General features: G+C 33.9%; 2 protein-coding genes across 2 annotated transcripts; one reads left to right on the forward strand and one right to left on the reverse strand.

Annotated features, from left to right (window-relative positions):
- The first annotated feature begins 119 nt into the window (after positions 1–119).
- Positions 120–7321, forward strand: Usp12-46 (Ubiquitin-specific protease 12/46). The gene is made up of 7 exons (XM_085958502.1): positions 120–172; positions 373–453; positions 2235–2451; positions 2776–2856; positions 4684–5117; positions 6122–6265; positions 7009–7321. Exons 1-7 carry the CDS (start codon positions 170–172, stop codon positions 7114–7116), a joined length of 1068 nt encoding a protein of 355 aa, XP_085814628.1. The 5' UTR covers positions 120–169; the 3' UTR covers positions 7117–7321.
- A 2386-nt stretch (positions 7322–9707) lies between these two features.
- On the reverse strand, positions 9708–13296 carry RpL21 (ribosomal protein L21). Its single transcript, XM_085958503.1, has 3 exons — positions 13240–13296; positions 12886–13022; positions 9708–10103 (listed from the first exon to the last, which is right to left on the reverse strand). The coding sequence occupies exons 2-3, from the start codon at positions 13012–13014 to the stop codon at positions 9753–9755; spliced, it is 480 nt and encodes a 159-aa protein (XP_085814629.1). The 5' UTR covers positions 13015–13022; positions 13240–13296; the 3' UTR covers positions 9708–9752.
- Positions 13297–16826: the final 3530 nt, after the last annotated feature.

Below are 16826 nucleotides of genomic sequence, written 5' to 3' on the forward strand. Positions count from 1 at the left end.
CTCTTGGCACATTTGTGCCTAATCGTCATATAGTATATTTGAACCTTAATTTATTCCATAGATAATATATTCTATTCGACTTTATAGTTTATACTTATACATTGTTTGTCTATGATATTAGTTGTCAAAATGTCAAAACCTGAGAGTGCAATGATGATATGACTTCAAAATGGTAATTTATAAATATTTACGCCCACAAATTTACCGATTTTCTAATAATATTGTTCTAACTTACTTATATTTTGTATATGTCGATCTCTAGCAGTAATATATTCTGATAAATATCGATTTCATAAGTTGTGACAAGTTCTCTAAAATGTTGTGCTGTCTTAATTTTTACCGAAATTATTGTAATCTGATTTATTATTTCAGGGTGGAAATGTATCCCAACTGGAAAGAGATATCGGCTCTGACCAATTTCCCCCGAACGAGCATTACTTTGGACTTGTAAACGTAAGATGCTTCTCGTTTTATCGCACTAGTAATGTACTGTATTACTGCTTTCTTGTTAGGTCGAAGTAGACGTGACAAAAGAATTCAAGAATACCTCCGTTAACAATATAATAAACGCTAAAATATGCAATATATGAGTACCTAATGCTTAAAATCCATCATTTTTAATTAGCCTTCCAAGACAATATAATTATGCCATTTAATTCTGCTCTTCAGTGTAGTAATTGGTAGATACCCCACATCTTAAGTCATGGATTGTGGATTCGAATCCTGTATCTTGTAACGAAATATGAACTGTTTATTGATGTGTGTGTTAATCAAGAGTATGGACATAACAGTGTGCGCAAATGGCGAACAACCATTTCTCATAAAAAGTCAGTTATTAAAACCTATAACAATGGTGGAGGCCTTCATCCAGTTGTAGATTGACCCCGGCTGATGATGATATATCTAATGGTTTTATAGAAATGTATTAGCTGATTCATTTCTTTAATTAGTATTATATAGGTACTTAGTTTGGGATTATACTTTTTAAACTTAAAAAATATGAAATATTGTGTAAATTACTTTAAATGCATTAATACTTAGTAACCTTAATTATAAATAATTGAACAACATATTTTTATCATTACTTTTGGATATGACGTGTCTTATCGATCAATAAATTTGTTAACCTATAATTTGATAACAAGACAGTCTCGGGCATTCAGCGCTTAAGTATAAATTATTTTACAGGATTCAGTTATTGCTATTTTTAGAAAATAGGTAGTTACACATAGTAAAATATCTTTGGTCAGATTGAGTATTCTTAAAAAGTATTATTTTTTGAATTTTTTTAATCATAAATATATATTTTTTGAGGCGGGTTTATATGTTTCTATGCTGCTGTGAGGTGTTATTGATATGATGACAATCGACAGGTTACATACTTAATAATAATAATAATAACATTCTGATGATACTGCTCTATGGTAACGTGTCATAGCACCTTAAGAAGGCTCCAAGGGATTGTATACAGAGTTTCGGGAACGGACGCTTGTGGCAGATGCTGGGTGTATGATGTTTTGAGTGTAAGAGTAACTAGTAGCTATGGTATTCTGGTATGACCTGGAATGATGCCAGTAGACTGGCTAGCGATAATGATTCTTGGGGGCAGCACGTGGTGTCCATATGCTCCAGCTAAGGAGCGGTTATGGCTGAAAAAGTATCAAGAAGATAACATGGTGGACTTCTCGTACATTGTAGGTGAAAAAGTGAAATCGGAGATGGGCTAATGTTATATGGATGCATTAAATGAGCCTTAACCTGCCCGGCTTTTTCTTCAAGCCATCTGGATTCCGGCGTCCTAGTAGGTCGCTAAAAGCCATTCATAGGATATATACGGTGGAGCTACAAGATACTGACATAACTTGGTAAGATGCATGAAAACTAGTGAGTGATTGGGATTCTTGGATGCGTCCCGTGTCCATATGGTCTAAGTAAGAAGTAGTAGATGTCACGAACTAAGAAGAAAGAAGATAGTGAAAAAATTGTACAGTAATTTACAGGAAATATTTTGGCATACATACTAAACTTGAAAATATCTAAGTGATAGACATAGTGCACTATAATAATTCTATGACGATATGGATAAATTTTATTAAACAACGCAAATAATTTATAAGGTATAGCGGACAGGAACATCAAATAAGATGAAACAGATGATTACTATGGTTGTATCACCCATCTTTCTATTTTCTAATTATTTATCTTTAATATGTATTGTTATTTTCTCTTTGCAGTTTGGAAACACATGCTACAGTAATTCCGTACTACAGGCCTTATATTTCTGCCGCCCTTTTAGAGAAAAAGTTCTAGAGTATAAAGCAAAAAATAAAAGAACCAAGGAAACACTTTTGACATGCCTCGCCGATTTGTTTTATAGTATAGCCACACAAAAAAAGAAAGTGGGATCGATAGCCCCAAAAAAGTTTATCGCAAGACTACGTAAAGAGAAAGGTAAAATCAATTATTTGGAGAAGACTCCTGATAATTCATTGAACTAAAAAAAATATATACCTTCAACCGATTTGAATTGAATTTCCAATTTATTACCCAATTTTTCAAATAGTTAAAAATTCTTACAATTTATATTATAGTGGATGGTCTATGATTTATTGGAATATTAAATTTGAATCATTCATTCATCTTTAAATTTTTTATGGAATAATTCTAAAGATTGTTATAACTTTCTATAGTGAAAGTATTTTATCCACACGGAATACAGTATAAAAATAATTTGTATTGGGTTGTTGATTAAATTATTTTCTTTATTATTTACAGAAGAGTTCGATAACTACATGCAGCAGGATGCACATGAGTTTTTGAATTTCCTCATAAATCATATAAATGAGATTATATTGGGTGAGTATTTTTAATTGTTTTCTCAAGGTGATGATTAGTTTTAGAGTAAATGCAATGTATTAGAAATATTCCTATCTTCACCAATGTATATTTCGTATTATTGTTTGGTATATTTAATTTAAATAGTGGTTTTATTTACGGTGAAAATATGAGAGATGAGCATAGAGTAAGAAATAAGTAGAGAGAAGCAATGTTCCCTGTAAGGTGTGCGCGCGCACATGTTTTCATCCCCCGCACAGTCCTCACACAAACGTTTTGTAAAAGAGAGTTTCCTTTGCCAGATTTTAGTAATAACTACTGGTGTGTTCAGTGTACGTAACAAACATTTCAAGTGAACAATACGATTGAAAAAAGAATTTTTTGACGAATTACTCTATTTAAGTCTCGGTTTCATACATTAATTGTTGATGAAAGTATCTGTGCTAAAATGCTAATTTAAAAATATAAGTTTTAATGAAAAATTATATGATTGTGTGTTTGTGGGGGGGGGGGGGGTGTAAATTTACCGCACCGGATGACGAGTGACACTGCTCAGATGCGTTGATGATCCGCAAGCACAATAGAATAATAGAGGGAACGTTGGAGAGTAGGTATTGTTTGGCTATTCATGTTCTATGCATGTCAATATGAACATAAAATACAGTAGAACCGCAATTACCTGGAATAGTTGTAATGAAAGTGAATTTGGACATACTAGTAAACCCATTTCACTACATTTTAAAGCAAATCTGGTTCAATATTCAAGCGTTTCTATGGGATATTTGAAGCCAGCGTTACCAACATAGCGTTTACATTGCCAGACCTTGCATTTTTGGATAGTCATCTTGCTTGAAAATCAACATGCTGACCTAACTTGGCAATAAAATAAATGTAACATACGATAAATTTAAGTGATGTCCAAATTTAGTATCTGCATTAATGTTTAGTTTGGATTATATTTTATTAGTTACGAAACAATACATTCTTCTTTAATATTTTTGGTCTCATGAAAACAATGTCCATAAATTATGACTTACTTTTTAATTATGAGTTTCTTTTTAATTTTGTAAAAATCTAGCATTTTTTTCTGCCAACTAGCTTGTTTTCTTACCCTATCTGGTCTATTTTTATGAAGGACAGCTGGCAACAGTGTTTGAAGCAGTTTGTCCCATAGAAAACATTTGATTCAATGCCATACATCACATGCATATTTTGCAAACTAGATGCGTAATCTAAGCTAGATCTGGCAAGAAAACCTCATAAGTTAGCAATGCTAGTGAAATTTAGTCTTGGTTACATGCATCATACAATTAATTAGATTTACAATATAACACTAGATTGTCCTGACCAATTAAAAAGTAAAATAATAGTGTGTAATAAATAGTACTTGCAAAGATATCAACATAAATGTAACTGAAACTGTCTAATTTTTCATACATCTGCGTGGAATCCTTCCACACTAGCACCTTTTAATCTTTAATTATTTCTTATTCTGTTAATATCTAATAACCTGGATCTTATTCCTGATGGTATAGTCACTCTCTCACATTTTCTCATCAAAGTTTTCACTGCCACCAGTAAGATTTTCCGATTCAGTTATTTCTAAGATATCTTTATCTCATTTGTAGGATGTTTTCTCCGTAATACTTCCTACAGAAATTTAATTCTAAGATCGTGTTAGGTGTAAAAATATTTAAAAATAATCTGTCAAAATTGACAGCTAATCTTCCTGTATTGGGTGCAAAATCAACTTAACTCTGGGAGTCAAAAACTATTCAGCTGACTGGTTCTGTGAACGCTCGGCATTCTAATGTACCTACTAATAGACCTTCTTCTTGTCTGTTGCAGCTGAACGAAATCAAAATCCATGCAAGCCAAAGTCGGGGTCCGGCGACAGCAGTAGTAGTTCGAATCACGAGCCGACGTGGGTGCACGAGATATTCCAAGGCATTCTCACCAGCGAAACCAGATGTTTGAATTGTGAAACCGTCAGTAGTAAAGATGAAGACTTCTTCGACTTGCAAGTTGACGTCGATTTGAATACGAGCATCACGCATTGCCTCAGATGCTTTAGCAATACGGAAACACTATGCAGCGACAACAAGTTCAAGTGTGACCACTGCAGCAGTTATCAGGAAGCGCAAAAAAGAATGAGAGTGAAGAAGCTTCCCATGATTCTAGCTCTCCATTTAAAACGTTTTAAATATATGGAACAATACAATCGCCACATTAAAGTGTCACATAGAGTTGTTTTCCCTTTAGAGCTGAGATTATTTAATACGGTGAGTTATTACTCCAAATAAAAATATAGATGGTTTTCATCGGGTACAATACAATATTAAATTATCATGGTCACAGGAAATATACAATATTGAAAATGTCATGTATATTTGAATGACGTTATGCAGTTTTGTTGGTCTCAATCATGATGAAAAAACTGACCACCTATACGATTTTTCTTCATTTTATGTTGCACCATATGTTCAATAGTTCTTGTATGGTAATACAAGGTATATTATATAAACATAAGATATATTATATAAACTATAAAGCCATAATAATTGGTTGGAAGGGGTTATTGCAAGACAACGATATGCCACAGAAACATAGTTTGGAAATATGAGCAATTTAATGTTATTGTTCGTTGTTCACATATTCTTGATCAACATCACTATTGTAGCAGGAAAAATCACTATCCTTATTTAAAATGTTCGATATATCGCACAAATAATTATTTTGTTTGGAGCAAGAAGGCGTGGATGACTGATATCATTTTATAACCCATTTTAGAGCAAAATTTGAATTTGCAAGAACTCACGATGGCCGCGTGGGTTAATCGTTGGTCTATAGCGTCTTGGGTCTCGGGTTCGAATCCTGGGTCTGACAAGTACACATTTTGTTTTTCAATTTGTGTTTGAGTATGGACCTGATAGGTTGAGCAAGTTGCTGACATCCATTTCTCGTAAAAACAAAATCTGTTAATACAAACCTCCACCTTGTGGAGGCCCATGATCTTATTAGGATCGGATATGGTCGGACACATAGATCATATTGAGACGTCAATCATATCTATTATTTTTAAAATATGGTTGATTTCTGAAAAAAAACCCCAGTTTCCTGGGAATATTCCACATGATCAGACAACTCCTCACTTTGATTCCAGCAATGAACCCTTTGGTTTGCAACTATAATAATTACCACATATTATTACAATCGTAAAATTGTCATGACATGTTAGTTGTAGCATAGTTATATTATTGTAATAAATTCTGTGTTTTTTATTTAGTCTGATGACGCCGTCAATCCTGATAGACTGTATGATTTGGTAGCCGTAGTCATTCACTGTGGATCAGGCCCAAATCGAGGTCACTACATTAGTATAGTCAAAAGCCATGGATTCTGGCTGCTATTTGATGACGACATGGTAGATGTAAGTTTTTTATATTATTTATTCTATTTCTTCTACATACTTCGGGGTTTCACCTTTAAACATCTTCAGGGCCTATGATAAAGATAAGCATTTTTTGATTATATACCAAGATTGTAAAAATTAATATATAGTTGTATTTAATTGTCTCAAAACACCGTGGATGTGACCGTCTCCCGGAAAGGTTTCTTAACTCATTTAGTGCTGACACCGCGACTGGCCATTAAATATAATTAACATGATATTTAAATGTGGTAATTAAATATTAATTAACTGGTCAGCAGTGATTGTGTTAACAGATCTCTTACGAGAAATGCTTTTTAACTATTCGATTGACGCATTGGGTCCATGTTTTGGATTCAAACATGTGAATTTTCTAGATGCAGACATGGTGGGCACTCAGTTAGAAACTCTTAATCTATGGCATTTGTGTATTTACCATAGTTAGATATAGAGCCTGAAGATGCAGAAAGGCGAAACCCATATGCAGTCGAATTTGGTTATTACGAGGAAGATGGGACCGACTGAATTTGCTCGCTATAAGCGGTACTCGTTATATCAGAGAATAGGTATTTTTAAATGAGCGGTCACATAATAAAAAAAGTTGAAAATGAAAAATCTGAAAACCATCGTAAAAATCCCCAAAACAAGCATAGCCTTCATAAACTACAAAAGAAGTCAATTTCCTGCAAGTAGTGTTAGTCGATAGTAGGTGTTAACATCCCATTAATATTTTTTGTTTACAGAAAATTGATGCATCGACGATTGAAGATTTTTATGGACTTACGTCGGACATACAGAAATCATCTGAAACCGGATATATACTTTTTTATCAATCGAGAGATTGCACCTAGAAAGCACGCTTTATTATTTTGTTTTTATTTGAATGTTTGAGTTGAAAGTAAATGACTAGAATGTGACTAATCAATGTGTAAAATATTCACCTCATGTGTACTATTACAGCATATTGTTATTTGTTAATATCTTAAATCTATTATATTGCATTTTATTGTTTGTACATAGAAAAATTTAATATGTAATAAAAACTGTAAACTTTTAAATTTGGTGTATTTTTTATAATATTCCTGCGCCAATTAAAAATGTTATAGATTAATTTTATTAAGAGTCTTTTCATAGAATGTTGGAGACCAGTCTTCAAGTTAGTAGCACCATAAATTAATATAATGTCTTAATTGAAAATCAATCAAATCCGGCGAAGATTTATTATAGAAACTTAAAATTTTGGCCCCCATCTATTTTCAGGGTTCCACCCGCAGAACAGATAATAAATAGAATACCGATAGGCTATATTTAATACGCCGCAGTTGAAGCAGGGTTTTTGAATGTGTGAGTGTACTATGAAAATGAAGCACGCATTATGCACATGCAATACACCAACATTAAATGAGCGTAAATGCATAAACCGAGAGCAGTTTTTAGTATTCGACGTACAATGTATTCTTGACACCTGTGTAAGTTTAACCTGGATTCTTCCTTACTCGAGCGGTTACCTGCTATCGCCTTACCCGTTGGGTATTTCAGTTCCCATTATTTCTGAGTTCCCTGGTTCCACAAATTACAAAATTATGAGTTAGTTATTACCACCATAAAACAGATATCAACTGAAAATGAATCGAATCACATGATAATCATGGAAATTGAAGTTTTGTCTGCCATTTTAGTATTTGCAAAATAATTTCAAATTAGTTTTCGGCAGCATAAAATACATCTAGTGTTGAGTTGTGGACGTTGAGAATAAGGGAGCAGAAGGTAATAATTGATGCCTTTGAAACGTGGTATTGGCACCGAATACTTTATATTTCCTAGATAGAGCACAGGACGAACCAATCAAATCATCCAGATAATGTAATGGCTTTCGAAAGTGTCTCGAGATGTATTCTGCAGTTGTTTGGGCATATTGTTCGGCGCGGACCAGGTAATCTGGAGAGACCGTTGGTTTTGGGTAACCTCCAGAGAAGACGAAGCAAAGAGCATCAGCGCACTTGAGCGACCAAGTGAATGAACTTACTGGGGGATAGGATGGTGAAGGCTGGAGACCGAAGATAACTCCATTTTAGGGTGCAACCTCCAGCTGTGAGGAAATGACCGAGAAGAGAAAATATATACATATCTACACCGATAATCAATGAAATCATCCAGCCAATGTCTTTCATGAACGCTGTGAAGATAAGTCAGATGGTACTTGCTGAACACTCTGAAGACAAGTCAGAGAACTTTCTGTGACTTTACAGTAAACAGTAAGAATAAGATATTGCATAAAATGTTATTAATAAGTTTAAATGTCTTGTTTCCCATGACTACTGAGGAATAGCAGTGAGACCAGTTTGGCGGAACCCTTGGGAGTTATATTATCTCGCAGAACATCTACTTGGGACACATCAGCAATATTTATAATCTTCACATCTACCATCAAAAGTTGTATTATTCATATTCTCTCGCCATCTTAGAATGTCCTACTCTAAGCAAGGCATGACTCGCCTACTGCACAGCATATCACTGCCGATAGGGTTGGTAAACAATTATTGTTAATACACAACTGAATTCCTCAATTTTTGTTTTCATATAGCTGTTCTCTCACCATGTAGAATTAGCTGATTCAATATCTAAACCTTAAGTTTCAAAATATACACTCGATTTCTTAACTGTGGCCGCACAATTGACATTTCTATGGAAACGTCTGGTGGCCGCGCCAAATTTCACTTTTGTTGTGATTCTAAAAAATACTTAAATAATTAGTATACCAGCAGAAATTTCGTTAAGTCAGAAACAGACTATTTTAGACATGATCTTATCACAAGAACACATTATGGATCATCTGAGTGTGGAAAGAAATTTAAGACAAGTCATATATATTCAACCAATTTTATAAATATTATTCTGTAAAGCGCTGGTAACCGCAGTAAAATCACCAGGGCCGCCCGCACATGAGAACCACTGCACTAGTGCTACAGCTATCTAGATACTACAAAGGAAAAAATGATTTTCTTGCATTACAGCTGTGTTAACCTTCAATGCACAGTAATTGAAAATCAGTCCAACTGAAGTGGGTCAAATATAATTTGAACATGTCATTAACACACACTAAAATTAATTTAAGATTCAATGTTAATTGAAAGGTAGGATACATACATTATAACACAACTTTTCAAAGGTTGGATCACACAGACTGAATGACCATAAAAACATGGCCATGTTCTCCTGACCAGAGCTCAAGCTCCATCGACTAGTTGTAACTTTTAATAACTATACCTATAACTTTTTACGAAAAGTTATTAACTCTTCACGCAACCTATTGCGTTCTCATTATGTTATTTTACTAGATGCAGTATTCAACCTACAACTTCAGATGCATACTCACTGACTAATAGAAAATAGAAGATGGGAGTTTTAAGAGATTTAAAATGTTTAGAAATAAAAAAAATAGTAGTTTTCCAAAGGATTTTTAATTATTTAGAACTAGACATAAAACTTAAGCGATGCACTCGTATGGGATGGGCGCGAGTACGACTGCTCCGTGTTTGCCGCTGACGAGATGTGCAGGCCTGGGTTGTTTGGGCTGTCTTTTCAAACTGAAAAGGGTTTTCTTTTCGCGGCCCTGTCGCTGCAGTTCCAAGTTCTTCTTGACACGGGAGAGGAAATCCTGTCGGCACTTGGAGTGCTTCACATGCTCAATGCGGATGTTGATCCTCTTGGGGAGGATGTTTCCACGGACACGCTTGTTCACAATGACTCCTAACGCGTGAGCGGTCACGTTGAAAACTCGTCCGGTCTTTCCGTGGTATGCTTTGAAAGGCATGCCCTTTTGAACTGCACCATTTCCCTGTAAATTTTCATCCAATTAGTGATTTTAATTTATACTAGATTATAAATATGACAATTTGACTACATATTATACTACATTTTAGTTAAATCTTTTGCATGAGTAAGCTGTTAGGATGGAAGGAGTTTACAAATTATATGAAAGCTTCCCGTGTTGGGATGTAAACATCGGATTTGAGGCTGATTGGGGTCGACTACTAATTACCAGGAAACTTCACTGACATACGATTAATAATCGTATTGTTTTGAGACACCGATTTTCAGAAGAATAACAATTGTGCCAAGTAATAAATTTCGCTTCGGTCAATGACTGACACTTAAAATGCATCTTGCACAAAACACTAAGACTGTTGCCATATATGGTATGGAGACCTGGTGCATGACTAAATCGTGGAAAAAGCATTGCGCTCATTTGAGCGTGGCGTGCCATCTTCAGACCTATTAATGATACATGGTGATATGGATAAATTACAAGCTGTACGGGGACCCTTACATTGTACAATCCATCAAATTCAATGGCTGGGCTATGTAAACAGGATGGACGAGTCACACATGACAAAAAGACTGACATTCGGGAAACCAGGAGGCAAACAAAGACCAGCTCCGACCTTGTACAAGATGGAGGGATAGTGTCAAAGATCTCGAGCCTCGTCCGTATTTGTTTCGATTTCAGATTAGGCATTAAGTCATACACCAAAATCTTATTAGCGAGTTTGCGTGTTGATACCTACATAAAATTTTACTTTGCGAGCCTATCTTTAGTTATTTTGAAGAAATACTTTTCAGCCCAAGTTACAGTAACATACAAAAGGGCCACGACAGTCACCCCATATAGGAAAATACACAGCATGCGTGCCCGCCAATGCTGGATAACTCAAAGATAGGTCTTCCTAGACGGTCACCGAAGACCCCCATGGCGATCAAACTGTTTATCACACTAATACGATTTGCTGGGTGGCGAGTAAGAGATCAATAATAGGTACATTATACAACCCAAAATTATTCGAGCTCCTCATTCATACACTAATTTTAGACCATGTTCAGTTGTTGTGGTCTTGCCAAAAAGTAGATGACAATTTATATGGTTTTAGGTCTAAAACTAATTTGAAATGTTGTGCATGTATATGACTTACGTTACATGTAATTACGATAAAAGCAATAGATTGAGCTAATAATTTTATTATTACTGTAATGTGGGTTGGGTCCGTATAAATACAATATTTTCCAGCAACTTTTGATAAGATTTTAATGATTGTTGAAATTTAAAAAATCAGTAAAGAACATTCAACAAGTGTGACGATTACTTTTCATTGCTACAAACTTTATATTCAATATGAATAAATGAGATCGTATTGTGAAGGTATCATACTGCAGCTGTCAAACCTCTCTAAGGTAGTAGTCCCCCTTTTGGGTCTTTTTACTGGTTCTCCGCCACCCCTCACTGTTATCAGTCGGTGAGCGCAGTGTTGCCAACCGAACTATAATTATAGTACATTTTGGTTCGTGTACTATTAAAAAAGTAACATTTTCGTCCGCTTACTATTAAAAAAGTATTGTACATCAAAAGTACCACAATTTTGAAAAATGGAATTAATTGAATTCGCAGGTGCGAATATTCCCCATTGCTTATTTCAGTGCGTTTAAAAGTTGTCTATATTGTTGATGTTTAAAGTTCCATAAAATGTCCGTACTTCAATTATAGCAAATCGTAATAACGTGAAGCGAGGGACGTAGTAAGCATAATCTATATAATATAATACAAGGCGGCTCTCGTGGTGCAGTGTGTAAGGCGCTGGCCTTCCACCCGAGAGTTCTGAGTTCGATTCCCGGTCATGACAAAAACATCTATGTGTTTTTCTCAAAGCCTGGGTAAGCCTGGGTGTTTGTGTTTGTTCAAAATTACTAACAACCACCTTGTACGAAAAAGCAAGGACATGGTTATTAATAATTCTAAAAAAAAAAAATCTATATAATATAAATAATAGAAGATCTCAGTGTATGATATTAGTCTATGGACGCAGTCTTGCGTTGTATACTCTAAAAAACAAACGTGACAGTTAATGACGGCGGCCGGTATCGTAAGGGGTGTTTTAATAAAGGAGATCATCGGAATTTCTCGAATTCTCCGTTATATTTATGTGACAAACAAAAAACTTACATTTTCAACACGTCCTATAATTTTTGCCTTGGACTGCGTACTATAATTCGATGACAAAAGGATAGCTGAATTCCAAAATGTCGACTGACAAGATAAAGACGACGGAGAACCAGTAAAAAGCACTTCCCTTTTTCTAGATTAGAAAAATTCGTTAGGTTTTGGTTTGTTTTAGGTCTCAAAAAACTACCACCACAAAAATGATATGGTATATTTAAAATCCGCCATCGCACATTGTTGCATAGTCGAATTGTGTTCATTATTTGTGTAATACAATAATTGCAATTATTGTACAAATTGGGATGACCATCCATTTTTAAATGTGATTTCGGGCAATGTTCCCAGTTTAAAAAAAATTATATGGAGTAAGTACTGTATTTTTACCTAACGTAGAGTTAATAATATTATGGAGATATCATTAAAAAGTAATTACAATAAAAAGAACTGCAAATTTGATAGGTTAGTAAGTGTATCCCAGAACGTCAGATGACATTTAACTACTCAACCATGACTGACTATAGACGAGACGATTTGTAATATGCCGCATTGTTAAATAAAAAATTCCTACTTATAATATGTTTTGTATAGCCATTTCAATAATAATGTAGGCAATGCAATTACCACTTACCCTAATGTCAACAATATCGCCGACTTTGTATATTTTCATATACGTAGAAAGGGGGATCACTCCATGGGAGCGGAATTTGCGGGAGAACAAGTCCCTTGTACCGCGACGATAACCTTTGGAGTTCGTCATTTTGAATTCTGAAAGAAAACGTCAAGCATAAGTACACCAATAATGGCGACACGTGGTAACGACAGTACAAAAATAAGGTATAAAAGGCTATTAATGGTAGATTTAAAATATGTGTGCGCAGATACACAGTGTCGATGTAATAAAATAATGTCCCCAAAATACTATCACACGAAACTAATAATTAATTATCACAAAAAACATTTTAAACTTCAACATGACACCCACCTAGCAAAAGAGCTTAGAAGAAGAGGTTATAAAACGGAAACCATAGATAATATACGTAACGGAAACGGATAATTTAAATCAGTGTTGCCATCTTTTCTACAACCAATTCAGAACAAATGAATACAATAATTATAAAAAAGGGAAAGCCAGTCGCCATGCACCAAGGATTTGAAGCAGTGTTAGATTTATTACCATAAAATGACCAGGCCATAAAACACAAAATACACAAAGCGCGCCGAGTGTCTTCTATAATTATTATCTTGCAATGTCGTTTACATCACAAATTTTAATTTACCTACCTACCTACAATGATACAGATAATAAATGTAACTTTACTATTGAAAGAGTTAACAAGTTTATCATAGGTTCGTATCTTTCAACCTGAACGAAACAAATCAAACTAAACCATAGACAATATACGTACAAATTGTATCAGTAGAAAGTAGACCGGAAATGGTTTGAGATTTGACGTTTGGTTCAGTGTATCATTGAAAATCAAACCGTTCTCGGACCATCAGAAATGGTTTGACATGAAACGTCAAACCAATTCGTACGATCCATAGACTAATGGCAATTTGTCAAAGTGTTGATAAGCATTATTCGGCATTTATATATCGTGAGGTGTTAAACATTTACACCATATGAGTTCACTTGAATTATGTATATTATAGATTAATAATCAATACATATTATTCATAAGTAACCATACGCGAACGTATTACATACGTCTTATTATCTCAAAATCCTGCCATATTTTCTATGCAAAGAGCTCGATTTAATATCATTACTATAATTATTATGTCAGACCAAGAATTTACTTTCATTTTATTTATATTTTGTAACGGAGACAACGGTAACAAACTGTGTTAAATAAACCCGGAATGTTCTTTATATTACCTAACGAATTTTATCAATTTAATATGTTCGATTGTCGTCTAAGTCACAATATCATACTGTCGACATGAACAAGTGGTCAATTAGTATGAAAAGCTTTAATCAAAAGTAATTTTTAAAAACTCGTCATACCTATAAATCTTTTGAATTAACTAAATGGCTACCTATTCATGAAACATTCTTTATATTTTGTAGATTTAAAATGAATGAATACGACAGTTTGTTCAATTTGTATTATTGTAGACCACGATAGGAGGTTAGAATTTCATAACAAGTTGACGTTTCAATAAATATGTTTCTGTTTTAGAGACTAATATGTCATGAATTAATTTTAAATACTGGCTATACTAATTAGTTGTCAGAAAAGCGTTTCCGTGGACATTCTACCAAACGGTTCCAAATCAAATATGCCATTTGATTCGTTCAATTCAGGTTCAATGATACGAACCTCATATTTCTCCACAAATCAGTGCTGCCATACTTTTGCCACCGAAATATATTGTAGCGCGTATGTTTGAAAATAGGTTTTATGTTTCTCAGAATAAAAAAAATGCTAGATTTTTTTGAAAAGAAATTTAAAATTGTTGCATTTACTTAGTATCATTTGGCGTATTTTTAATATATAAATTAAATCTTTAAGATTTTTATACTAATATTAGGTTCGTTTCATTCAACATGATTCAAACAAAACAATATACGTACAAATTGTATGAGTAAAATATACACCGGAAATGGTTTGAGATTTGACGTTTGGTTCAGTGTATCATTCAGTGCTCGAAATGGAAAAGTTAACGAACCGGAGCGCTAGACAATTTCTTGAAGATATTAACATTACTTGTAATTATCAAATTGCATATAAATTAATCAGACCGTCAAATTATTTTTCCACGAGGCGGAGCGATAATTTTACCGATTTCACGAACCAGAACGGAACCTGACAAAAATACAGCCCTGTTAAACTTTGTATGTTAATTAATACATTTTGTTTCCAACCAGTGAGCTGATTTTTTAATGGAAACATATTTCCGTTATTACTAAGTTTAGGTAGCTATTTCTATATACCTAATGATCGAATTGCCGCCCCCAAGCGACGCTTAATCTGGCTACCCCCACGGGACGTCACTGTGTCCATTCAACATGGTCCCGGCGAATATAACTATGCAATAGTACACCATTTAACTATGAATATGTGCAGAGATTTCTTTTCAAGTTTCACAGAATTAGACAGGGTTAATGTCGTACAGTGATGCCAACCGTACTATAATTATAGTACAATACTATAATTTTATTTCCGCGAAAAATGTTAAATACTATAATTTTACGTCAAATATACCAAAATACTATAATTTTAAAGGATTCTAGACGAAAATTGTTCCTGTACTATATATTTTTCAGAAATACTATAACTTTTACGCCTTTGTACTATAATCAGCATAGAAAAAGATGGCAACACTGATGTCATAATTGTTGACTGCACTTACATCCAAGCTGATTGCATCACTTTTTCTCGCTTGGAGCCACTCCGTTGTCATGTTTTGTGCGAAAACTATAGAACCTCACGGAAATATGGTATGTTTAAGGTATATCCATTCATTTTCGCATTTTATAATTATTCAGTATAGTAAATAATAAGTTGTTTTTCATAAAACTTTTATTCATTTTGATATGGCTATATAAACACTCATACAATAATAGAAAACAGGCTGCCAGTTTCAAAAAAATATACTCAGTAAGGCAGCAAATAGACAATAAAACAAAAATAATAAACGGTCGAAGTTATAAATAAAATAGTTGCTTACAATGTCAACATTGCCACTAGTTACATACACCAAAACCATCTGGAAGTTAAAATCATTAAATTTTTGAAAATCAAATATTACATAAGTTTGCCAAACATTCTATGTAGTAATTTATTTTTAGTGATAATTGTTATAGTTTCACAATTAAAATGGAAATTCCAACATTTGGAAGAGAAACTCAATTTTAAAATTAAGTAATATTTTAGGCTGAACTTGTGACGTGAACATATTTTTGATGATTGATGATTATTTTGTTAGCAATCTCAATAGGAAAGTTATGGTTAAAGTGAATATTAATTAGCAGGAGAGCAATCTATATAATTACCATATGATTTAAATTTCTAACCATTGTAAACAATCTAGTCGTCAAATTTTATTTTCTATCACTGGTCAAATATATTACGTTACAGTTAAATAGTGTATTTATAAAAATAATATAATATGGAGATGAAATATGAGATCGAAATGCAAAGGTCCTTTTTTACATTTATTTATGGGTAAAGTTACCTATTTAGACATTATTCGAGATTCGAGTCACTTGGTAAATATTTTCTACGTTAAATACCTATAAACACTGACTAAACATGTTCAACTTTAAAGTGTTCAAACGATGCGTGCTGCCAGCGCTAACGTAAAAGCATGTGAAACGCGGACCCTTCGTGTGATAGAAATCCAAAAATGAATAGTGCAATATTATACAGAAAGGTGCTCAGGAATACTGCGATAAGACCACAAAAGAAACCAATAGATAAAATATGGTAAACAAGAGTATGCGATATAATAGAGGTTGTCAAGTCAAGCTGATGAAATGACAACAGGCTGGAATGTCGCTCGTTGAGTGGAAAACTGCTGGAATAATACAGTCATAGATACTAGGGACCAAGAAGTGTTAGA

Source organism: Rhyacophila brunnea, unplaced genomic scaffold, assembly GCF_057557595.1.
Source record: "Rhyacophila brunnea isolate RB1 unplaced genomic scaffold, BYU_Rbru_1.0 scaffold_8, whole genome shotgun sequence".
NCBI classification, from domain to species: Eukaryota; Metazoa; Arthropoda; class Insecta; order Trichoptera; family Rhyacophilidae; genus Rhyacophila; species Rhyacophila brunnea.

Excerpts from the sequence above, each read along its gene's own strand:
- RpL21 (XM_085958503.1), bottom strand. The coding sequence starts at position 13,014 with ATGACGAACTCCAAAGGTTATCGTCGCGGTACAAGGGACTTGTTCTCC. Across the intron at positions 10,104-12,885 it reads GCGATATTGTTGACATTAGG|GGAAATGGTGCAGTTCAAAA; the intron begins GTAAGTGGTAAT and ends GAAAATTTACAG.
- Usp12-46 (XM_085958502.1), top strand. Across the intron at positions 454-2,234 it reads ATTACTTTGGACTTGTAAAC|TTTGGAAACACATGCTACAG; the intron begins GTAAGATGCTTC and ends TTCTCTTTGCAG. Across the intron at positions 2,452-2,775 it reads AAGACTACGTAAAGAGAAAG|AAGAGTTCGATAACTACATG; the intron begins GTAAAATCAATT and ends TATTATTTACAG.